The sequence below is a fragment of the Falco punctatus genome (genome assembly GCF_963210335.1).
Source record: "Falco punctatus genome assembly, chromosome: 5".
NCBI classification, from domain to species: Eukaryota; Metazoa; Chordata; class Aves; order Falconiformes; family Falconidae; genus Falco; species Falco punctatus.
The window spans coordinates 10,164,129-10,190,036 of NC_137584.1; the positions used below are offsets into that span (position 1 = coordinate 10,164,129).

The 25,908-nt window shown below is 37.7% G+C and overlaps 1 protein-coding gene across 1 annotated transcript in view; it reads right to left on the reverse strand.

Annotated features, from left to right (window-relative positions):
- The window catches only part of MEI4 (meiotic double-stranded break formation protein 4), a 93,395-nt gene that overhangs the window by 61,441 nt on the left and 6,046 nt on the right, over positions 1 to 25,908 (reverse strand). The window contains exons 2-3 of the mRNA XM_080387721.1: positions 17,245 to 17,493; positions 3,775 to 4,334 (exon numbers count right to left, since the gene is read on the reverse strand). Coding sequence (XP_080243847.1) covers positions 3,775 to 4,334; positions 17,245 to 17,493 — 809 coding nt within the window. The remainder of the gene's footprint in view (positions 1 to 3,774; positions 4,335 to 17,244; positions 17,494 to 25,908) is intronic.

A 25,908-nucleotide genomic window follows, 5' to 3' on the forward strand; every position in this document is an offset into this window, starting at 1 on the left:
ATGAAAAATTGTGAAACCTTTCTCAGGCAAACATCCAGTAAAGGCATTAAACCACTACCCAGAATTCTTGCATTTGCTTTTCTGCTAAACACACCAATATATGAGCATCTGCAAAATTCTACATAAAAACTTTTAGATGGAAGATAAGAGAGAGAAAAATGAGAATAGGCAGTAAGTGCTGAACAGGATAAGAAAAGTTCCTAGAGAATATGTTCATGTCTCAGTATCAATTCAGACACAGCTAATGCAAAATAACTTCAAATCAAATACTCTTAAAGGTAGGGTAGCCAATTTCCAAAGGGCGCAAGGGTCAAAAAAAAGGAAGGAAATAGCACAAAGTTTTTATAAGTTTTTTTTTGCTTTGTTTGAATGGAGCGGGTAATTCATGACTCCTGACAGAAGTCAGTTTTAAACTGTATGCTTTAAACATAACATGAGAAGAACCAAGCCACTACAGTTCAATGAAACACATCCCATTTCCTTCTGGGTCTTTTTTGAAAGAGACTATGATCAGGTGCGGCAGATGCATGAGGTATTTGCTGAACAGCAACAAGGCACCAGAAAGCAGCCTCTTCTGAGAGCCTTACACAGCTCAACTTTACTCCAGAACCTTGAAGGCAATGTACCATTGTCTTCTATTTTAGTGTTTTAACTCCTTAAAACAAGATGCCCAAGAAACAGACACAGATCTTTGTACAGAACCCAGGGTGAAGGCCACAATCTTCTGGCACATCATTGACGAATTAGACATACTGCAATGAGCTGTGCAAAACCTTCACCAGAAACATAACACACACATGCTATTCTGAACAATACTGGGAGTTGGGAATCCCCAGTGCCTCTTGACCGTTACATTTTTCTGATACAGGATAAACGAACCCTTGTTCCAACACACTCTGGACAACAGAAACAAACCTCAACAGAACAGGCACATCTCCATGCCAGTGAGTAAGTGAATCATCTAGGAGCAGGACAGATGCACATTCATTATGTCCCTGTGGATGTGGATGGAGATAGCTGTTATCAAATCCCAAATGGGTAGATTAAGGGGAAAAAAATGTTCCTGTGCTTCCTTTCTTAAGAAGAGACAAAGTTTCTACTCCACTGGAGCTGTAATTGCATACCATAGCTCGTACAGAAGTTTTCTATGGGAAATGTTTTCCCACGTTTTGCGAGGTAGCAGAGAACCGTCCATTTGAAAAATAGGGCCAGTTGCTCCACAAACTGAATACGGTCTCACAGAGTTTTCTCACTATATGCTTCTGTCTGCTTGAAAGCAGGATTTGCAAAGAACCTGCATAAATAGGACAGTGGTTCTGCTGACAGTGGAGTGACTCAACGTGAATGAACAATTTGCACGTTGAAAGGCAGTGCACCAACAGCAACACCCCCATACAAACCTCCAAGAGTCTCAGTGCTGAGGGCTCAAAAACTGGTGACAAAGCGCTTGCTCCATGATAGCAGTTACTATCAAAGATTTTGCAGCACAAGAGCAACAGCTCATCTGTACTGGCATTAGACACCGGATCTTCACAAGCTTTTCTGTGGCGGCCATACAGGGATGCAAGACCATGCCAGTAGAAGGTGCAGAAGTAGGCCTTTGATCAGATGATTTATCTTCAGAGCATTCATGCTTCACCCTTAGCAGCCATGACTTGAGGATCCTTCTAGATACTTCCAGAAGGCTTCTTTCAAAAGATTGTGTGTCTGACAGATGTGCAGACTTCTGAGCTGTTCTCCAAATATGGAAGGACAGGAGAAGAATTAAAAAAGGAAATTCAAGAGGCTACTTTTATTTGTAGTTCTTCAATTTAAAAGTTTTTACATTTTAAGTAGTATTTCCTTTTATTTTACCTCTCATATCTTAAATGACAGTTATTTTTCCCCCCTTTCAATACTAATGTCAATTTGGAGTTTCAGGCCAAGCATTCTATCCAAAATGCACAGCTTCAGGCAACAGAATCCAGGCAGAAAAGCTCTGAGAAGTGCCTGCTGGTTCTTACAGCTTCCAGGGCTTCATAATTATAAACATCTGAAACAATAGGACTCAACAATTACAGCAAGAAATTCTGTTGCTGTTTTTCTTCCTTTAAGTCTAACGTAGAGATAATTACCTCTTTTCCAGTTCTCAAAGGATTTTTAAGTTATTTAATTTGCTCTGCAAAATGCTGGAATTGCTTTTGAAGATGAGGCATTAAGTGTAATCCACAGCCATTTCTCTCTTTGTTCACTTTTTGAAGGTGTTTCTCTCAGCACTTTGTCCTCCTGGACAGCTCCTGACAGTTTTATAGTGAGGACGGCAAAAGGAAAAGTTGTGTCAAATTATACAGCCGCATTGGTGGCTGTCTGTACAAGTGCTTTTTGATGGTTAGTTAGGTTAGATACAACAACATTCTGAATGTTTTTATACTGGAGGCATTTAAGCATCCTCCTCGAACCAAAATTCATACAGTTTGCCACTCTTTCCACATGACAGCCTTGTAATTAATGGCAATTTTATTTTAAACCTATAACCTTGATATTTCAATCACCACTTGACTAAACAGTGATGATTAAAACTGAAGCATAAAGTGTCCCCGGGAGATATCTGGTATGCAGCACATGAAGAATTCATTACACAATTTCCACTACCAATTCTTAATACTATATATTTATTTCCATATTCAATTCAGTTTAAAGAAAACCAAACCTCTAAAAAGGATTTTTCAATAAATCTTTATAAACATTGCAACTACACACATGTTCCCTTTTTCCCCTAGAAATCTGGAAATTTCCATGATTATCCCTTAATAATTGGTTTATACAATTTTTAAACTCTTTGAATCTGTTTGATTGAAGTAATGGCTTCTGGTAGGAATGACTGTTAAGGCAATATTTTGGTGGAACAAGATATAAAACATCTTATAAAAAGCCATCTGTTCCAGAGAAGTTATTCAGAGAAAAGATGCTACTTACAAATTATGTGGACATACTCCACCCTTCCTGAATGATTTATAAAAACACTTTGCAGACTGAAACATCCTTGATCTATCAGGATATTACTTCTCATTTAAAATGTGACACCTCTCACTTAAGCTTCACCAGATTCTTCCAATCAACAAGTAATCCCTCTGTGGATAACCTCTTGGTTGCTCTCCTGCAATTATCATTATTTTAATTATTTATTAATTTCCCATTCGGGTAGAGGAGGGGTATAGGTGGAAACACTGAACATCATCAACTATGAAGAAATACTTAATGAATGCCTGCTCAAGTTTTCTTTGTTCTGTATCCTGTAATCACACAAAAAAATAAAAGGAGTCACACCTGCATGACTATTCCTGACACCACACAAATGGTATGGATGTTCACATTCTTTCAAAACACCGGCCAGGGACACCTCTAATTAAAAGCTAAGTATCACACCATGGTGACACAACTACAAAGCACCCTGGTATTAAAGACACAAAGCTTTAGTCCTGGAAAAGCTTCAGTGTATGAAGACTTCCTTCTGAATGCTCTCTAACCAAAACAGAGGCATATCTGCCTTTTTAACAGTTTACTGTTAAATACTCAGGAACAGACTAGAAGATTTTGCATGCATAAGCAAGAACTTTTTCAAATGCTTTAGAGCATTTATTGTTCATATCACAAAAAGGAACAATCACAAAGACCTCTGAGAAGTACTCTTCAAAATATAGTAAGACAAACTAATATTTAAAAGTGCATAAAACCAGAAGAATATTACAGTACACTGAAATAGGGTGAGAAAGATGGAAGATATTTTAAACTTACCCTATTGACACTGCTGTTTCTTAAAATAATCTGAATTAGATTTTTCTCAAATTCTTCCAGCTTCTTGAAACACTTCTTCAAAACATGATTAGATAATTTAGTATCAGTTATTAAACTGATCAAAACACTAACTGCTTCAGTAATAAAATTTGAAACTGGAAGTTTAGGACTGTTATAAAAAACAATCAGTCCATCAAGCAACCGAGACACTGAATCACACAGGGTGAAAGAATCATTCTCAAGCTCTTTGAAGTCTGCTTGAAGAATTCTTCCTTCTGACAGCTTTCTTATTTCAAGCAGATGTTGCAAAAACTGCAGTGGAGCAGTCAGAGATTCCTCCTTGCTAATACAGCAAAGACCCACGGGGGGAACTCCTTCCAACCAATGTTTAGAAGTGTTGACATTATGCTCAGATTGGTGAAAATCAGAAGCTATACCTAAAGAATCAAATGCATAGTCATTACAGACATCACATCCAGAGTCTTCTAGCTGGCTTGGGTAACTCATAGAGTTTATATATTCCTGATCCAGAAGAGTTTCAGCAGAGGTGCTTGGTTTTCCTGAAACACAAATGTGAAAGTTAATATTTGTGTAATATTTAAAGACATTCTTATGCAAAGCATCATATATCCTTTCTCCTTTTGCTTCCATGGAAAAAGTATGTAATATATACGTATATTTGCTCCCCAAGAACTTCCCATGACTAGAATTTAGCTGTAGAAGATGACATTTTTAAATTAAAGTAAAAACTTTCAGGAGGTACTGTATATTTGTGAACAAGGTGTTTCATGCATGGAAATGAATGTAAATTTCTAGTCCCCCAAACATTTTCACTACTTTTATTCTCAAGAACTCAGACTGATTTGACAGTGAAGCTCTGCTACTATAATTTTATCAATTAAGATCATCTTTACTCCTTACACTTTCTTCACAGGTCAGGTAAGGAATCCTAACAGAGTCAAAGTTGAACAGAACATTACATTTAAGCTTTTTATTATTTAACAAAGAATAACATTCAGAATAAAAAACGTCTCCAGCCACCACTTATCTCACACCATCCTCTTCAATGACACACAAACTACATTATACAAAGTATGCACTGCATTCACAGTACTAGATTATTGCCATACACCATTGTAGAATCTCCTTCATCCTATCTTACAGATTAGATACATTTAAACCAGTGCCTCTGAGCATAAATTCAGTCCTAGGTGACAGACTCCCTCTGTGCTACATGCTACTTATGCCAAAAGATTACAATTAAGCAAGAGAATTAGAGCAGTGAAATGCAAGATCAACACATGTAAACATCTTGGTGCCATGAGGCAAGGCTAGAACCCCATCTGACCAACTCCTGGCTGTGCCCTGCTTACTGGGGCACCGCCACAAATTGCCTCTCCTCTCACTCTTAAGAGATTTGCACATACTGTACATATTTTCCACAAGGATCCAAAGCAATACCATAGCCCTCTGTGTCTGTATTCCTAAATTAATGTTTTGGAAGTTTTTATAGATGATTTGGCCTGATGGAAATAAATGTTATATTTCACGGCAAGTTTGTTTTTTTTTTTTTTTTAAAAAAGGCCTTTTTAACACAGAAAACATCACTAGACAGCAATCTACAGTATTCTGTACACTAACAAAACATCACTCAAAAAAGTTTATACAGATGTCATTAAATATACAGTTTCAAACTGAATCCTGTTACTTCAGTCTCTAAGAACATACAAGATCATCCAATGAGGGTACTACTACTGACATTAAAACTAGTAACATGTTTGTTATTGTTGAGTTCTGTACCTTTAACATTCAGACATACTCAAAATTGAACAGGATTGGTAACAGCTGACTCAAAATGAAAGGCTAACTGTAGGGAAATCAACCGACATTTCCAGGAGGTAGGAAAAGCAGAGCTTTTAAGGTCAGCCTAGGATTTTTTTATATTAACACTGTACCCAAATGCCCTGCATACCTAAACTTGGAAAGCAAGCAAAGAGGCAAAATGCACTTCCCATGGTCTGACTAACAAAAAAAGGCATCAATCTTTCATGTCTTCTCTCCCTAGGCTTTTGAGCAAAAAATTCCAAAAGAAAAAATAACCTGAAAGCTGGTGTTGGTGCTGTTTAAGGAAGATAAGCCCTTCTAGGGAATCCATCTACTGTGAGTTTCAGTATGTGGGTATTTTGTTCCTGTTCTTAAATCCATGGGGCAACATGAGAATTGCTCGTGAGGGTCTAATGCCAGGAGTCAAAGAAGCAAAGCAAGAACGAATGTCAGAAAACACGTATGTTTGCCAATCATCTTGTTGAAGGGGAGAATAAAAAAAAAAAAAAAAAAAAAAAAAGCAGAGGTGAAAGAAAGGAGAAGGAAAGACAAGAAAAAGGGAAGGGAAGAATAACACTGAAACATCTGTAGGAGCCAAACTTAACCATCCCCAAATACAAGTAGCATATTCAATGAAACACTCCTATCAGCAGGAGACAATGTTTCATGTATGCTCAGGTTCCTACTTATTGAGACCCCACCTCCTGTCCCATGATAAGCTTCCAGAAAACCCTGTTAGTCTCTAATAGCAGCACATTTCCAGTTCAATGAATAACACAAGATGCTTTAAAAATGTTCACTCAATTATATGTTCTAGTTATTTGGGGGGAGGTGGAAGTTGTCTTTTTAAAAGAAGAAATAAATGACCCACCAGGAAATACTCATTATTTCCCTCAAAATGTCTAGAAACTGCTTATCATTTATTTTTTTAAAGAAGGTAAACTAATCACTTTGTACTTACCTACTATTTAAATGAGAAAGCAGTCTTGATGTTCACACCATGTGGTTATCAAGTACAAAAAAAAAAAAAAAAAGAAAGGGAACAGCATTATGCCTGCCTCACACTAACAATAATTTTCAAACAGTAATTTCAAGAACATTTGACTACAAATACACTGGAACAAGAAATAGGAAAATTTAGTGTGCATGATACATTAACCACAAAATTTTACAATGCCTTTATGTAGGTAATGAAATATTTGGTTATAGGCAATTTTAAAGCCTCCTTAAATACGTCACATCAGATTTAGAAAATATTTAAACTCTTAATTCCTATTTAGTAGCTCCTTACTACATTAAGATACTAAGCTGAAAATCAGAACTGAACGGTCCCCAGACAAAGCAAGATATGGTCACAAGAGCAGCCTTGGGAGTGCAAAGGCTGAGAACCAACATCCCTCTACACATACCCACCACTGCAGAAAATGTCTGTCCTGAAAACCAGCAGTGGTTCAAGGGAGGAGTGATTTGCGCATGGTGATAGTATGTGAGCAAAGTTTGTAGGCACTTCCGTGAAGCATAAGAACTCAAATGCACATATAGCTGTGGGACCACAGAACACAGAGGCTTTTATCGGCGGAGCAAGATGCCAATCAGTCTTATGATTAGAGTGTGGAGTTCTCAGCTAGTCCTAAGGAAGCAGAGATCTCACAAACACCAAAGTCCACCCCATGTCCCAAATGAATTCTGTCACTTCTGAATAGTCATCTTAATACAGACACCAAGACTCAGTTCAAGGACAACAAAGGGAGGAGGAAGAGCCGGTTGCTTCATCAGGACAGGAAGACACCTTTTGCCTCCCAAGTGCCTGCTGCCAGCAGTATGGTCACAAGGATTCCTGGGGCTGTGAAGAGACAAGGGCTCTCTACCCAATGCAGCGTAAGAGAGGCAGCACCTGTAATACCCATGTGGCAGCATCCAGGGGTGGTGGAAGATGCTTTCTCAGACACCTGCACTACTGGCTGCCACAGATCGGACAATGTTTGAACGAGGAGGCCCATATGTTCTATGTAGTTCAAACCTGAGGAAGGGGTCCCAGTTCAATGATGAAATTGCTGTGGAATCATAAGATGGCCTTCAAGACTTTTGAAAAACTTAATATAGCTGCAGTTACACCATCAACAGGGATTGTAGAACAGAAAATGGGCTTCAAGGTGGCAGATATAAGAAACAAAATGAAGATCTGAATTCTGCAAAGAAAAAATTATTTCAATTTCAAGCATTAGGTATTGTTTATATTTTCTCATTTTGTGACCACATGCATGGATTATCACTTGAAAATCAAAACCAACGATGACAGACATTTAAAGCTCTCTTAAAACTCAGTTACAATGGATAGGCTCAGTTCCACTTCTAAAAGAAAGACAATTACAAAGGAGACAACCTTAGAAACCTCTTCACTGATACTGCATTCTGCTTTCCAAGTAGGTGTTCAGTCAATAAATTCTAAAAGGAAATAAAAACATATGTGAAATAATTCATATTTTTCCTGTTGTGTTCACTTCTCCACCTCTGAAATTTTTAGGACTCAGTTATTCTTCATTTAATCTTCATTGATTAGTTTGTTGCAAGTGCACTTTCCATGAATGATGAATTAAGTTTATTCCTTCTTTAAAAAAACTCCTTACACACACTAACTGTTTTCTTTACCCTTTCTGCATTAAGCCTGTCTCTGTTCTACTGTTTTCATTACTAACCAAGCTGGCTGGTTGAGAAAAAACAGCACTCTCCTCCCTCATGAACTCCTACGTGTTTAGCACACCATTGTTGTCCTGATCTGGAACGAAGCCAAACTTCTCTATATGTCAAAGCACAATGTTCATAAATTTGAACATTTTGAAATAATGAAAAGAAAATAAAAAGCTTCCAGAATTCTCGAAATGGAGAAATTTTAGAAGCTGCATATCCCACTCTTTGCTTCTGCATTTCCATGTTTTTTTTATAACCAGCTTGGAAGAGAAAGCTCTTCTGTTTAAAGCTAAGGTATTTCATGCTGACATATTTTGTCACATTTAGGAATAACTTCACAGAAATTAACACAGGACTGAGTATCTAAAATTATCAAATTAATTGTTCAATGCCAGGATTTAAATGCTTCTCGGAAGGCTTAGAAGCATATACTTCAATTTATTAGGGAATTTGCTTACATAAAGCATCTAAACGTTTAGAATTCAGTAAAAACTGAGAAAGATTTGGGGGATATACACGTTCATTTTTAGGGGATTTCTGTAGACAGGACAAATCTTTTGTTGTTCCAGTCAAATAAAGAATACTTGCAGTACAGATATGGAAGGATGAATTAGCAGGTGACAGACACACAGATTTGGATCAGTTAATGCTCATCAAACAGCTTTCACGACCAAAGACCTAACACATGCTTTACAGTATTGACCACCTCAATGAGATGACTGAAATTTGAGTCCTAAGCTAGATACGGGATATTTCAAAATATTAAGTGAATTAATGCTACCTATGAAGACTACCTGTCCAAAGTGGTAGTACTAAACTAGAAGTACTATTTTTATTAAAAACACTTTACATTGTCCAACAAACTGAGCTTTGCTAAGAGACAAGTATCAGCCAATGCAGACAGCAACGATCTGGGTGCAACTGTAATGAGCTGAAGGTTGAAATGAGGAAGACTCCCTAAGAAATCAGCTAGAGTGTGCATTCCTAAAAACATCTATTTTTTTGAATCTAACATGGTAAAAATATTTGGCTTTTTTGTTTATATATCCAGAAGCCCATAAACAGAAATCTGCTTGAGGAACTCAATAAGTTTGAGTTAGGTTAAGGTTGCCCAAAGAGGTAGTGGAATCTCCATTCTTAGAGATACTCAGAAGTTGTCTGGACATGGTCCTGCACAACTGGCTCTAGGTGGCCCTGCTTGACAAGGGGGTTGGAAAAGATGACATCCAGTGGTCCCTTCCAAGTTCAACCATTCTGTGATTCTGTATTTCCAGAGAAAAATTTGACTGATGCTTAGCTCCCCACTGTAGACTTATAGGCAAGAGGATACTAATTGCCATGGCCACACTTAACCTGTTTTTCCCATACACATTCAGTTTTCCCCAGCATTATCGTTCTGTTACCCAGAAGAAAGGAAATTAATCTACATTAAATCATGAATCCTACTTGCTTTTATGAAACTTATTCCTAAAAATCAGTATGCATCTTATCAGGAACTTAATCTATACAGGGAATTTAGAAAATAACAACAAAACCTTTCCCTTATTGGGACAATTGGGTTGGTTTTGCCTCTGAATGGGCTCCTTATACAGAAACCTGGAAAGAAAAGGAGGCTTCTGAAGTCCCTTTGCCCCAAGTATGTGCTTAGAACAGCTGTAGCAATGCCATCTGATAAGAGAGACAGCATCTGCTTTCAAAGGGAGAAGGTCTCCACAACCAAAACAGACCTGTTATCCATGGAAGGAGCAGTACTGTGAGATTTCAGTGAATCATTACACTCCAGCTGGTGCTTTTTCCAGATTGCAAATTAACTTATTTAATTATCCTGAAAAGGCCTCAGCTTTCATAAAGTTCCCCATTGTGTCGCTACAATTACGGAGAACAGATTTATCTCATCATCATATTCCAAGAACCATATTCCCATAAATCTGTGCTAAACACATTTTAACTCCATTTTTGTCATCTCATGTATCTGTTCTCAATTCCTCACTTCCCTCCTAGAAAAACAAAATACTTTTTAGGTTGTGAGACGTTACTTGCAATGCTGTCTACCTGCACTAGTACCACTGGTAGAAGCATGGAGTATACTAGCATACTTAAGATGTCAAAGGACAGTACATTTTTGAAGTACTGTCTGACACCATCACGCCTTAGAGAAAATGCTGAGATGATACTTAGATGGGGCTGTCCTTATGGATCTGTATGGACAGAAAGCCACCTTGTGTGTGTAATTGGAGATGAGGTGGGCAGAGGGAAGGAAAAAGAATCTCTTTATGCAGAAACATCACATCCCTAAGCACCAGACAAAAATAATCAGATCTGTTTCCCATGGCAACATCAAACTAAGTGTTGACTGCTGCCCAGTGGAGAATCTTCTCACCTTGGAAAAAGGAAACTAGAAAAAGAAAGAAGCCAAAAAGATACCTACCCCTCATAGGCTGACAATTGCTCTGCAACTGTCATTCTTTTGCATTCCTTGCTTCCTGACAAATACCAGGGATGGGGGGGGGCGGGGGGGGGGGGGCGGGGGGGAGGAAATCTGTACACAGCAATCTGTAACAGCAGCTCATTCAAACACATTGAGCTGAATAAATAGCTTCCAGATAAATACACCATGATAACTTGGAAGTTCTAGCCTATATTCTTCTACCTTGCTACCGTGCCATAGGAACTAAAATCTTTGCTAAGTGCTATTCAGGGGAGCTGTAAACATTTCACATCATTTCATGTTCTTTCTGGGGAGGGAAGTAATTTCTCCTAATAGACTAATATGTTTTTATCATAACTATTCAGTCTGATTTGGACTGCTGCTCCCTCCACTAACGAGGAAGAATCCTTTATGAGGCTGCACAAAACATTCACTGAGAAATCTGTTTATGTTTCGGTCTGATCTTTCTGAATTCATCTGATAGATTGCTCTTTGAAAATGAGCTTACAATTATGTTCTGCCACTGCTCCTTTTAATGTAAGCCAGCCGAGGAAACATCACAAGTTAGGTTATTGAAATCATGGAGGAGAGTTTTGCCCTTTCAGAGGTCTGAAATCAAATTATTCCGAAAAGACTTTGACTGGCTATTACTCTTCCTGCTTTCATCACAAGGACTTATCTGATCCCTTCTCTGCCTACCAAGGAAATGCTGGGGCTTTAAGCTCAGTTTCTGCCCAGTTTTGGGGCAGTTAACCTAGAGTTTGTACCTCTCCCTGTTGAGCAAGAAACACCCAAGCCATGACTTACAGTGAAGTACAAAGGTAAGAGGTAGCTGAATTGTGTGGCCCAAAACAAGGCTGCCAGTAAACTGGAGTTGTGTACCATTTACAATCATTTTTACTTCAGCTGATGAGCTAGTTGGTTCCAATTCTGTATGCTTCTGCTTTTGCAGCAAGTCGGAGCCTTCCAGCAAGAAGAAAGGAGGGTGTCCTGGTTTCAGCTGGGACAGAGTTAATTTTCTTCTTAGTAGCTGGTGCAGTGCTGTGTTTTGGATTCGGTGTGAGAACACTGTTGATAGCACACTGATGTTTTTAGTTCTTTCTAGGTAATGTTTATACTAAGCCAAGGACTTTTCAGTTTCTCAGGCCTTGCCAACAAGAAGGCTGGAGGGACACAAGAAACTGGGAGGGGATAAAGCCAGGACAGCTGACCTGAACTAACCAAAGGGATATTCCATACTGTAGAACAATATGCTAAGCATATAAACTGGGGGGAGTTGGCTGGGGCTGGCCAGGCATCAGTCAGTGGGTGGCAAGCAGTGGTATTGTGCATCACTTGTTTTCTTTTCTCCCCTCCCTTTGATTTTATTCCTCTTCTCTTCTCCCTCCTTTTCATTATGATTTTTATTATTATACTTGTTATTACTGTAATTGTTGTTATTATTATTGCTACTTTATTTTATTTATTCAACCCGGGGGGGATGGGGGGCAAGCAGCTGCATGGTACTTAGTTACTGGCTGAGGGTAAACCATGACAGAGACTAAAGTGTCTTTATTCATACTAATCTACAAAAGAAACTTCTTCCTTTTTCCATATGTAGAACTAAATGCCTCAAGAAACCCACCAAGTTCACAAGGAGCGAAGCAGGAGATACAAAATTCTTTTTGCCTCTGGCTCGTATCCCCTAAAAAGAGATACAAGTTGCTTCAAATGTCTTCACATAGGAAGCGCAATTTAGGGGACAGTATCCCAAAAAGTTAAACACAGCCTCAGGACAAAGTTAAAAATCAGACATTCACACTAATGACATTCCAACTCAAGAGTTCAGCATTTCTCTAAAACACACAGACACACTATGGTAGGGTGGGCTGGCAGCCATATGCTACTGTGAAGGCTGAGAACACAGGAGGGGACTTCAGGCCATGACAGACGAAGTTCTGCTGTAAATCACCTATAAAAGGAAGAATAAACTAATTCTAAAAAAGCAAGAGGGAAAATAATCTGATTAAAAAAAAAAAAAAAATAAAGGAGCAAGCAGTTCAGTAAATTCCTATCCACTGCGTAAGAAGGGAATAATATGAACCAAGATTGAAGGTGAAGCTAAGGAAGAGAGAATACACACTCGATACAAGTTTTGCTAAACATATACCTGGGATAACTGATTTGGAACCCTTCAAGAGTATCAGCCTAAAGCAACCAAGGCAATAAACATCTATCCTCTAAACTGTCATTCCTAAAATACATGCTTGGCAAAAAAGGGTAGAGTACTGCATTTATGCCTTCTTAGGATGGAGTAACAGCTGCAGGCTTTTCAGATCTCTAAACAAGGCTGCCAAGAAACAATATGATTGTTGACTTGATGAGCTGATAACAGCTCAGGAATTTGTCTTAGAGGACAGGTGCTTCAATCCATGAATCTATCAATTCATCAATGCTTTGTAAGATCCTTTGTCTTTTCATGTAGCTCTAAAGCAAACTGACAAGTGACAACAGACTGTTCAAATATTTTATTTTCTTATTCTTGGAATAACACCAACGAGCTTCTCTCCTCCTTTCTGTGAAATTTTAATCCGAATCAACGAAAGGCAAGAAACTTTGATGAGTATGAAATCTTTTTTTTTTTTTCTACCCATGGGCATAATTGTCAGGACAATAGTGGCAAGGTGAAAAATAATGAACAGACAATCACAGAAAGATTTGCTTCTCCTCCTCTTTGGATGGCTAATGTACGGACAAAAGCACCACCATGTAAAAGGAATATCAGTGTCCTTGTATTCAGACAGACAGCTGCACATTAAGTCAAAAAAGGAACTTCCAGGCACAGCACAGTCAGTGAGTATGTAGCACTGCAGTTTTATAAACAACACATTAAACTGTAACAACCCGTATTATCAAACAGTTTACCTGTAGCAACGCATGCTCCTCCCACTAAGCAAGGAACCCCAAAATTTTTTAGGGTCTCTGAGGACAAAAAACTAGTCAGGTGGGACAAAAATAATTTAGACAACGTATCTTTAAAAATGGATACTTTGGTCTTTCTCCTCCATGTGCTTGCACCAATACTGTGTGCAACTTTATACAGTGAAGGAAAACAAGCATCATAGCTTCAAAGAGCTCACAAATTTCTCACATCAAGGAAATATAACTTCACGGGCAGTCTCTAATCATTCCTGAAGCCTCTGAAAGACCTACTATTATTATTACAAACAGGGAGTGAGAAAGCAGAGCAGGGAAGATACAACTGCAAAATGAAACTTGCCTGAAGGACTTAAAACTCTTCAGCTCTCAATAGGTAGCAGCAGACACAAATGCAATATCTGATCCCTACTGCACAAGATTTTCCAGTGGTGGATTTTGTGAAACTCTGGTATTCTTGCATCTATTGAGTTGTTAAGCAGAACACAAGAAAGCCATAGAAAGCCATAGAAAAGCTGAGGATCTGAATTCTTTTACAAGGTTACATTGGTTTAAGCAGAACACCAACTCCAAAAACAAGACTGGAGAAATGAGTGGAGGAAGAAAAGGATCCATGATATCTGTAGATTACCTGGTCGTAAGAACAAGCCTTGGCCCTAAAGAGAATTTCTCTGGTGTGATATTAGGTAGTAAACCTGGGCGATAGATCATCAACAACAAACCTTAACAATGGCTTGATGGATCTACAGTAGCTTTCAGGTGAACAGGATGGAAGACCACTTACATCACTTTTCCTCTCAATTTAAGATTCAAACTCTTTGTGCCTTCCTATCTCAGCAGCAGCCACCCTTTAGCTTCTAATCTCCATGGGCTTGAAAAATCTCAAAACTGGCACAACACACAAGAGAGGAATTTTTTTTTTCCCAGAGCAGATGTTGCCAGCGGTGGAGAGGCCCCTATTTCAGATAGGGTTTGCTTCTAACACCATCTCCCTTTAAATGTCAGCCACAGGTGTTCTGCAATTAACACACATCAACTCAATCACCAGAAGAGTGCACATCGTACCAACAGATATCCTGTCAGGTATCAGTAACAACCTTTCTTTACTCAAAAACAAGAGACTGACCATTTGTCTCCCATGTAACTGTAACTACGAATGCTCATTCAGCATTTACTTCTGTCTGATGAAGAATATTTCCAAAACAACATACGTTGCAAACCTATTATCAGAAGAGTTACACTGCATACCAAGGTTTAAGCAGAAAGAAAAACCAAAAGAAAAAACAAACAAAAAAACCCCACCTCACAGTTGAAAGAAAGAAATATCACAAAAAAATAACTGTCTCAAAGTTAGACTCCAGGAGCTTGAAAGTGTCCTTTCAATGTTAAGGAAAATCTGCATGAAGAAATAGAAATTATGATAATAGTTCAGATTTTCCACATATTTTTGCTCTCATACACCCAAGTGATTACAAGAAACTGAATGGGACGAGAGAAATTACGCCCTACTCCTCTTGGACAGCATGTGACGCAGGTGAGGCTGATGTGAACTCCCATAAATATTTCAAATGTCAAAAGGATTTCTGTAACAGATTTATCAACACTATAATCATAAATATTCATAAATCACAAACATTTGAAGAGAAAAGCAGCGACACACTAATCCTTCAAATTAGAAGGGTGTTGGTTTTGTACCCTGGAGAAACTGAAGAAATATAGAAGGATTATAGATACCATGTACTTATCACTACTATTTATGATTCCATTAGCTAAACACAGATTGAAATTAAAGTTTGGATTCACTGAAAATGAGACTTAGTTCAGCTACCCAAGGTATGTTTGAACAGGCTGCTAAGATCATAGAAAACAAAGAGAGTGATCTATGAAGAGCAGCTTCCTGAAGTGATTTGGGAATAATGGGACTTTCTCTAAGCCAGTCTGTCTACTTCTGATAGAATGGAGAGGGATGTCTTTTTTGGATAATTCATCAACTAATATGGATATGGTATTGCAATGGGTCAGGTGAACCATAAATTGTAGATTAAGTGTGCTATTTCCCTGTACAGATAATGAAGCACAGAAAATTTAGTGCAACTGTAGACATCTAAAATTAGACAAGATTATCATATTTTAGGTCTGTGAGCAAACTTTATTGTGACTAGGGCAATGAAAATCAACATCCTTTGGAAAAGGTGTTATTTGCCAGGGACACCTGCTCTTCTCTGCCTACCTTGCAATTAAAAGACCTTTAGCAAGTGAGATATCAGTATTGCTTGGTTCAATAGCTTGGGGGCAAAGAATCTTTAAAAAGCTGGACTTGTAATACAGAAGTTGCAGATGGATTGACTTAATTTCATTCTACTTAATCCACAATTAGAATATCCTCTCCAGACATTAGATGTCAATAAATCTCTCCTGATCATATGCATCATATGCAATCAGTTCTTTACAACATTAAGACATGTGTTGCAAAAAGCAGCTTGAAAGTTACTTTCAAATAAATTTCATGTTTGGAACAGGTTGCAGAGAACAGAAGTACAAATAATTAAGTATGAATAGTCATTAAATCACTTCTCTAGAGAAAAAGGTCTGTTACTAAAAAAAAAAAAAAAAACAACACCAAAAAACCAAACCAAACATCAGAGCTCCTAGGTAAAATCTAATACATCACCCTTCTCAATCAAAGTTAGAATCTAGAAATCTTTTCACAAGGCAATAAAGTTTCATTACAAAAGCATTCCAGTAAAGCCTCACCAAATTTTGTATCAGGGAACCATCTACAAATCTCAGTTCATGAAGAAAGTAGCTATACACTTTTATTTTAGAGATCACATCAACAATGAACTGTCTCTCTCCTTCATCCCAGAGCGTTTTGACCTTCACTTCCCAGGGGAAATACCTCCCCAGAGCGTGGAGACATCCTCCACTGCCTGATTTCCAAGCTCATCCTGTGCCATTGATCTCCGAGTGAGAATGACTCACTCCACATGTACAGATCACAGAAAGTGCTCTTTGAGCTCCTTTTTTCTTTTTCTTCACATATTACTTAATTAACAGCTTTCCTGAATCCTACAATACCAGACTTAAAATAATTTATCATATGTCAGAATAAACATTCACAGTATCCATAGTCTAAGTACATTAACAGAAATAGCAAATATATTGTTCTTCGCCTGCCCAAACTTCCCATTATAAATATTAGGGATTCATGCTTTCAGTGCATTAGACTTAAAATTGCAATTCTAGGCATCTTTAAAGTGGTAAAAAAAATATGCAGTGTTTCTTTAAGACATGTTCCAAATGTAAATAGGGTACATCAATACTCTTACATAAAACCAGTATCTCTGAGGTTATAAAGTAACATTTTGTATTGACAATTTTGTGTGGAATTATTCCATATGAGAAATCGATTCTGAAGGTTTAAAATGTAAGTTCTGAGTAAGCATCAAATTCTCAGCTCAATTCCATTACAAGAATTAAGTGTTCTACTACTTCAGAGCTCTGGAAAAAATAGAAAGCTGTACACTGAAGACTCTCATATCTAGGTACAAGAAAAGGTACCTGTTTGTTTCCTTGCTACTGCAACACAGTCAGAAATTATTTGAGAAACTTACCATTTTCCAAGCAGAATCTCGGACAGATCTTGTTCAAAAGAAGTTCCTGACGTAATCGAAGAACTTCAGCTTCCAGCGCTTCAACTTTTGACTTCCATCCAAAGTCTTGTTTGGATAGAGTTTTGGCAAGGTGCTCAGTGTATTCTTTGCAACTCTTCCCTGGTGGTTTTGAGTGGATAATTGCAAAAGCCAATGCTAGTTTTGAAATTTTCAAATACCAATCTTGATTTTTTCTTCCGCCTTTTATTTCTATTACATCAGAAAAACAGAAAACAAAAAAGTAACTTCACTATGACTTTGTTAAGGAAATTATGCACAGTATTTTCTTGGCTTTGAAAAGTGTTCAACAGTGAGACCAATTATTTTATTTCTAGTGCACTTCTAAATCATCAAGGAAAAAAAGAAAATATGTAGAAATATAAGCACCTGTGCACAATGTGAGAATAAAACATACATGAGCTGCACTCCAGCTGTAACAGTAAAATTCAGGCAGTGTTTGAGAATAAGTGTGGAAACAGCAAGCACTTCAAATAGGCTTATCCTTGCAAATTTTAAATGCAAATGTTATCTCCACTAAAACAAAGATGAAAACACTAAAACAAACACCCCACACCTAACCTCAAAAAAAAAAAAGAAAAAAACTAAGCCCATGACTGAAGAATGTATATGGGGTTCTTTAACCTTAGCTTAAACACAATACATGCCATTTCTTGAAAGTATGCCAAAAAGTCCCAATGCTCAAAAGATAAAACTTCTGAGGTTGTTGTTAGTTTCTGGGTTTGGACACCTGGTATTGCCACCCTTGCAGTTCTAAGTCTGCATTAAGCCTCAAGCCTGCAGAAAGGTCTATGCAGACAGCTTGAAAATGATGCACATGGCTAGTAAGGTAAATGCAGAAGAGTTTTATCAGCTTTGTTCCAAGCAGTGAGGATGGGGCAAAAGGCATAATAGGAGTCAGAAAAAGACAATATTTATCCAGATGATTATGTCATGGGGAACAGCACAGGACCTAGGAAAAAAATTAAATTAAAATAAAAATAACGAATAATATCCAGCCTACCTAATTAGCTAAACTGTTGGGTTTTTTTAATTCCATACCATTTTCATTCAGTAGTTTGCTGTATTTTTTATCTGAAAAAAATATTACTTCCACAATAATTAAAAAAAAATAATAATAATACTTCCTATGCTTTCATCCTGGCCTTGACATCTAAATATTGCTCATAATACTATTTTTTTCTTGTTATCCAAGAAAACTATAATAAGGTGTGTTGAGTATCTCTGAAACAGTCACACCACAGATCTGAATAAGCTATTTTATGTCATACTTTCACCAGATCGCCTATCACTCAGCTGATTCCTTCCTTTGGTTCTCCTCAGCTTTGGACAGTAAGTCATAAATCATGACGTTATTTATTTATCCATCAGAAACACTTCAGGAAAGAGCTGCCTTTTAAATACTTCTTTCACCTTTCAAATACTTCTGAAATGCACAAACAATTCCTGTACCTTCCTTGCACACTGTCCATTCAAGACACACCGGTCAGTTACACTTTGAAATACACAGAGCACAAGTGATAATACTGCAAAAATTCCCTGGCATCTATCTACCTACAGCTATGCTTTAAGCTACTGTTCTCCACCTGAAACCCTGCATTCCTGCCCTGTGTCAGGGCAAAACCACCCAGTCTAAGCCACCAGTGCGCTCTTAATGCTAATGAAAGACTAAGCCCTTCAAAACGGAACTATACTATCTATACCCACTGCTTAAAGCAGTTATGCATTAAATAAATGGTACTTTTTGCAAAACTTCTTACTTAGAAAAAAATCTATTTTGCACAACTTTTCCATTCATATCTAAAAATTCCAGTGAAAAGCTGAAGTTAATTCTCTCAGCCTCAAAGGATCAGCACCTCTGTGGAACCACAAACTGATGTAAGACTCTTGTTTGGTTATACATCAAAGGAAATGTTTTACAAATACAGAACCATGCAAGTAATTGAACTGCCTTCAAAGCTGTGAATAAAATGAAATACGTGGAACCACACTGAAAGAAGAGTAAGTAGTGACAGTAAGGTATCCAAAAACTTTGGCTTTGAACCTGAAAGGTACTCCCCAGATAATCTCATCTTCTTAACAGAAGTTTCACCCAGATATTACTCAGTGTCTGCCAAGCTCCATTCTTAAGAGTTCCTTTGCAGAGACACAAAATCAGGCAGGCAGAAAGATGTCTTAAAAAATGGCTTTCACTGCTGGTTTATCATTTTGATATCTCCAGAGACTACTTTGCAAAAGCTTTCCAATTCACCTTCCTTTTAAAGAAAGGACAAATAAAAGAGTTGCTTTGTGCTTTGTAACATGCTTTGTCGGTACTAGCATTTTCCTTTAACTACATTCAAGGAAGTTGCAGAAGGACCAACATTCCAATGTGGGTCAGGGGATGGTATTTAATTTCAGCATTTCATGAATGTTCAGGTGACTTTTATCATTAGAGTCACCATCAATACCTTCTTTTCTGTCATGCTTTGTTTATTTCTACTCACATGACATACTATTACAAAGAAAATCCAAAGTTAGCTGTTTGACCATGGATACTTTACCACTATGCATTTTACACACCTCAGACCATAACTCTAAATCACTGGATTTAGTCTCAAAAAAATCCCCAATAAAAATAATCCAGTAAGTAGACAAGTATTACAAGGAACTGGAACGGCAATAGTTGACACTGAACTTCTACATCTCAAGGAAATACAGAAATGCTACCTCACTTCTTTTCCACCACTTATTACCATACTAAAGAGAGTCACTTTTCTACTTTGTTTTAAAGGAGACTACTAAATTTTAAGCAAAGCAAAAATCTTAGTGCACATGCTAATAATAAAACATAGAAAAGCAAAAGGTTCTTTCACCCTCAACATGCAAAAATGCTATTTTCCAAAAGAGATGTACCCCTAATAAATCACATAAGCCATGGTATCTTACCTAATTTTGCTTTAAATCACAATCATCAAATTCTTAAATAGAATTCCACCTTAATACTTAGGACATACAGTTATCTACTGAAATTTGAATTTTGAGGGAGGCCTTTTCCTCTTTAACATCTTATACACACTTGCGCCAATAGGAGTGCCCTACACTAAATGAGTTTAATGAGGTACTCTTACCCTAGAGAAAAAGAATCACTCCTTTTCTGGGATAATTACTTGTAAGGATGTTGTAAAGAAAAAAAAAAAAAAAAAAAAAAAGAAAAAGAAAAGCAGCCCAGATCACAAAGTTGGTTCTCCTTAGGAACAAGATACAACCAAAGCAGTTTTTGGAGAAGTAAGTCTGTGGGAATCTCAAAATCTCTTGCTTAAGACCAGGAAATTAATGACAAATAGTGTACCTGCATGTATTTCCAGAAACAGTGGATTTCATAAAGATTTTATAGAAAAATTCAACTCCTTTCTATTACTGTCACCATCACCATTGCTCTTCTCTTTTCTTCTTTTGTGAGCATGAAAAGATAGGTTTGTGGAATTAAAAGCAGGAGTTGTAAAAGTTGATTCAAGTTTTTCCACGGCTCCCTAAAGGGACAGCTGCTCCCTCAGAAACCACTGTAAAAATCTTCCAGAAAACTAACACCAGATGATGCTGTTAGAAATACGGGGATGCTGGCCAGCTGTGCATTAGCAAAAATTGCACAGCAATCCCTTGCCCTCAGGAAGTGCTGCACCAAAGACCACCAAAAATACATTCCACTAAAAGCATATTGTCAGCTACAGAGTTCTATCAATAATATTTTTGCTCACATCAGCACAGAAACGACACCAACTGTTAGACAGAAAAGAGGGTCAGAACCAAACTTGAAATTTTCCTTGATTGGAAACAGTACCAGGCCAAGAGCAGAAGGAAGTCACCAGTCCTAGTTGCTAATGCCAAAATACATCTGACAGGAACTGAAAGGATCAAGAATCATCTACCAAAATACAGCTGGTACCCAAATTACTCAGTGAGAGTAAGAACTTACTAACAAAGCTCCATTCGTGTGCTTACTCAGTGCTAAGGAGGGAACCAGTAACCCCTTGTCAACTCTGCTTGAAGCAGGGCACAGCATCCTAACAACAGATACCATCCAATGACATGCTTCCTGTGCAAACCCCTCAATCCACAAACAAATACTGGAAGCATACTCAGAGGACAGGATCGGGTAACACCATCGTCAAAGAGGACTGGATCTCCAGAGTTCCGACAAGAAAAAAAGAGACCTCCCTCTCTCTCTAGCCTTCTGACTCTCGGGCAGGGAGAGGGTACTGAGGATCCACAGCCCTACTGAGGTCCTAGCTGTGGAAGGCTGCTGAGTAGTCATGAACTTTCCTGTACAGATCTGTGTTAGATTACCAAGGGGAACTAAAAGGTGGTGTAAAATCCTTTGAGGACCTTAGATATAAGTAAAACCAGGGTAACAAAGAAACAGGGTAAATCTGATCCATAAGCACTACCTTACTCCACTTAACCTGCTAGTCCCCCTGTTCTGCAACTGCATTTGATGCAGCAGCTCATATTAGATCATTAACTACAGCAACATATCTTTATGGTAAGTCTCATCTTGGTTTTGACACTGCCTGCAACGTGTGAAGAGGAAATAATTCCCGCTAATCAGAAAAAAAACCCAAAAAACCCCCACTAGCTTCAGATGATCACCTTTTTAGTTCATTTTCTTCTGAGTCAGAAACTTCATATATTTAACTCCATTCCAAAGGTCAAAGGTTTCATATTATTGGTTTAAAAGCCTAAACAATTCAAATCAGTCATTGTTATTAAAAAACTTAAAACATCCATTAAGGCCATGAAACTTACATCTAAACTTAAATCATTTACACTAAAGTAATTTTAATAAGCTATAAAATTTTCTGTTTCCAAAACCTGCAACACCAGGTTGCACCTTGCTAGTTAGTGGTCCCCACTTTCATACCGATAACATGTTGGCAAAGTCTGAAAGTTGAGAACACACACATGACATCTTCAAGAAACAAAGACAATTCCCTGAGCCCACTACTGGCTCAAAAGCATCCCTTCCTCCCCTAGCACTCTCTTAGCTGTCAGAAGATGCTTTTATGCCTCTTATTTCTTCATTGTTTCTTTCTTCACAGTTAACTACACACAACTGAGCAGCCCAGCCCCTGAACTCACAGCAGTTGCTTTCACTGCGGCACGCAACACCAAATTAAGTCTCAAGAGGAAACAAAATTCTCCGGAACGCTATTTGGATTTTTCTACCTCATGCCAGAATTACACTAGTGTCAAAAACAGGCTGACAGGGCTAACAATTTTCTGTCTTTAACAGAAGCGCCGAGGTGATCTCTTCATTATTCTTTGCACATTAGTCCACGTGAGCTAGAGGAATTGGCCTCCCAAACAGGATTAGCCTAGAAAGGGGTACAGTTAGGTATGCAGTCAGATCAAAATGGATCGCTCCCTGAGGAAAAACCCCAGTGATCGTGGGATGAGCCTCCGCCAGCTCCTGGGCCCACATCCATTGGTCTCTCCCAGCCAGCTCTGGGCTCCTCCACCCCGAGGACCAGCAGCGTGCCACACCCAGCCATCAAGGGATGAGCTACTCAGTTTGCACAGGTGAACCCTCAGCTCTAGAGCCTTTAAGAAGTCTTCTGGGGGTGTTTATAGGTAAAGGGAGGTGAATAATTGCAGATAATTTACCTTTCTGAGTGCTACGTACAGATTTCTGACTGACCTTGGAAACAGAGATGTCACAGACTGATGAGGGAAATGCGGCTAAGTTCTAGTGTGATTTAAAAGTATAAGGTACCTTAAAATAAAAGCAAAACCTAAACTTGAAGTAATTCAACATTTGAGAAATACTCATTTAGGTCACTGAATTAGGCATGATCTTAGGCAAGATCTCTATGTTTGCCCATGAAATTCATGGCTAACAACAGAAGAAACTTCTGCAAATGCCACAGACAAAACCTTATTGCTTACAACAGGACATTCATTTGTTACTTAGATCATTATCATCTAAGACTGAACATTTCAATAGAGTAAGTCACCAAATAGACTTTAACTTCTAGGCCATTAAAGGGCTCAGTTTTCTTCACGATTGAAATAGATGGGACATACAGAAAGGATTTGTTGGGACAGAAACAAATTGCTATTCACCACTACTACGCAGCTAAAACTCTTCACACAGTCCTAAATAACAGTATGTAACAAATATACAAAAAATGGTTTTCCTTCTAAATTGAAGTGTATGGCCTGTCTTCAAAGGCACAAACACAACAGGAAAAATGTTTTGTTGCTATGATTTTTACTGGAACTAACTAGTCTGTCAATTACACACTGCAGATAAAGGTGAAAAAAATACCCCTATCTTTGTGACCTCATTCTGCACTATACAATAGCAACTAAGATATTGACTCGTTATAATGGACCACAAAATCCTGCAAGTGCTCTAGTGGAACTGGGCTGAGCTGCAGACACATAAGGCCATAATATTAAGCAACAATAAAATAAACTTCATTTAATTGGTGTGCCTAACATAACGCTGTCTTTCGTGTATATAATAAATAATGATAATGAGACAGCTGCATATTCAAGATGAACTAAAGTATGCCTTGTGTTCCAGTTAAGGAGCTTTTATTGTAAAGATGTATATTAAACCAAGGCTACTCCACAGTGTCATTTTAAAACAACCTATACTCATAATACACAAAGATATGTAACGTGGACGTGCTGACTGAGGGAAGAACTTGCTTTTACTACCACAAGCCTCCAGCGCATCTTTTTAAAATGGACTCAAGATGCTAAAATGATACTGAAAATAATATTTAAAATATGTTATGTCAGAAGCACAAGAAAACCTGATCAAAATGTACCATGATTTATTTCTTCAAACAATTTAACTTTTACATAACTTTAGCTTCTAAAATCAAGTCATATAAATTCTCCAAACCCAAGCAACATGATTAATCGAAAAAATATTTTAGAACTTTTTAACATTCCCCAATTATAACCATTTTGTAGCACTTAAGAACAAAAGCAAGCATAATCCCTCAAGATTTCAGTAACATTTTAGAGGTAGGATTTATCTTCTCTTAACTACAGAAATCTACAGTTTAGAAGACTACAGCTGAGCTAGCCATCTAGATTTCCTTCACTATCAATGGACAGAAACACAGATTTCTAACGTTAAAAATAAGCCGAGTGATGTGTACATCTACTTTGTGATGAAGTTAAGTCACAACCCAGAAACACTTGTTTCCTCCCAGCACTACAAAGAGGGTTAAGATGATTAGATCAGACTTACATATGTGTATTGTGGACAGCTAACCTCAGTGAGATGAGTTGGTGCATCACAGGCAGCTAAAGCTTAGACCTTCAAAAAACCATTTAAATGCCTAACTAACAAGAGAAATTTTGCAAGGCTAAAATCAGCACTTTTTAAAAAAGTTTGTAATCATAGATCTTTTGAATATCTCGGGGCGGGGGAAGGGGGGAAGCTTTCTAGAAGAAACCCCCAAAAATCACGGAAAAAATTTATGAGAATAACCTTGCAAACATTTAAACATTGTCCATGCATGGAAACAAAACAGCATACAAGTGCAAAGTAAAACACACGGGAAGTAAGTATGTCCAGAATTAAATGAGTGTAAAACAATCAGTTTGGCCCTCAACAAAGTGAGATCACGAGGCAATTATTTCCACCCGTTTTAAAATGTGTAAAGTCCCAATTAAAGATACCACGAGTGTATCAATAATCCCAATACTATATGCTTAGATTAACTCTTTCTAGGTTTAGACTATTCTGGCATTTTGCTTTCTGAACAGAATTATTTAACAGGGTTTTTTAACGGTCTTTTTTCTATCATGCTATTGTAGTGACACATCTAGAAAAGACATACCATATCAGATTTAACATACAAGAATCCCAAGTCACTCAAGGGTTCAACTCTGTCAATCTTCTTAAAGAAACATTACAAAGTATTGACAGCAAGGACAGCTTATGCACCATAGGAGCCTCAAAAAGATAAAAGGATTCACTTCTGCTCTATTCCCATTAGTACAGCCCAAATAAAAAACACTAATGTAAGCCTGAGAATTCTGGTCATTTTAAATTATGTATATGTTCTCTCTACAAGCTGAGAGTTCTTCCTTTTGCACTCTGTTTTTCTTCTCCAACTGGCTTTTTTTGCTGTGCCACTTACAATGAGATCTAATGAATCTGGTACACATTACTATGTTTCTCTGCTATTCTCACTACTAAAGACATGCATACATTTGCACCAAAGGGAATGTATTCTATAAAGCCTGCTGTCATTGCACTTGCAATGGTGCAAATTTACCTGTTCTTATGTTGGAAGAGATTTCTTCCCCTACCAAACAACACTGTGATCACTTAATCCGCTGGCTGTAAATCCATTTGGTTTGGAAATTGAGGATATACTTTTCATTACAGCTTTATGAGATAGAGCATGAAGTTCAGACCGTTATTTATTTACAGAGTTTCGTATGTGTTAATAATAATTACATAAAGTCTAAATTTACAGTTCACATTTTGGACTGTGGAAAATAATCCCAGTCTTCATATACTGCCAAGTTACAACAAGAAAGCAGCCATATCTCCCACATTTTACTATTGCAATGACTGAATTAGCTCTTCAATGT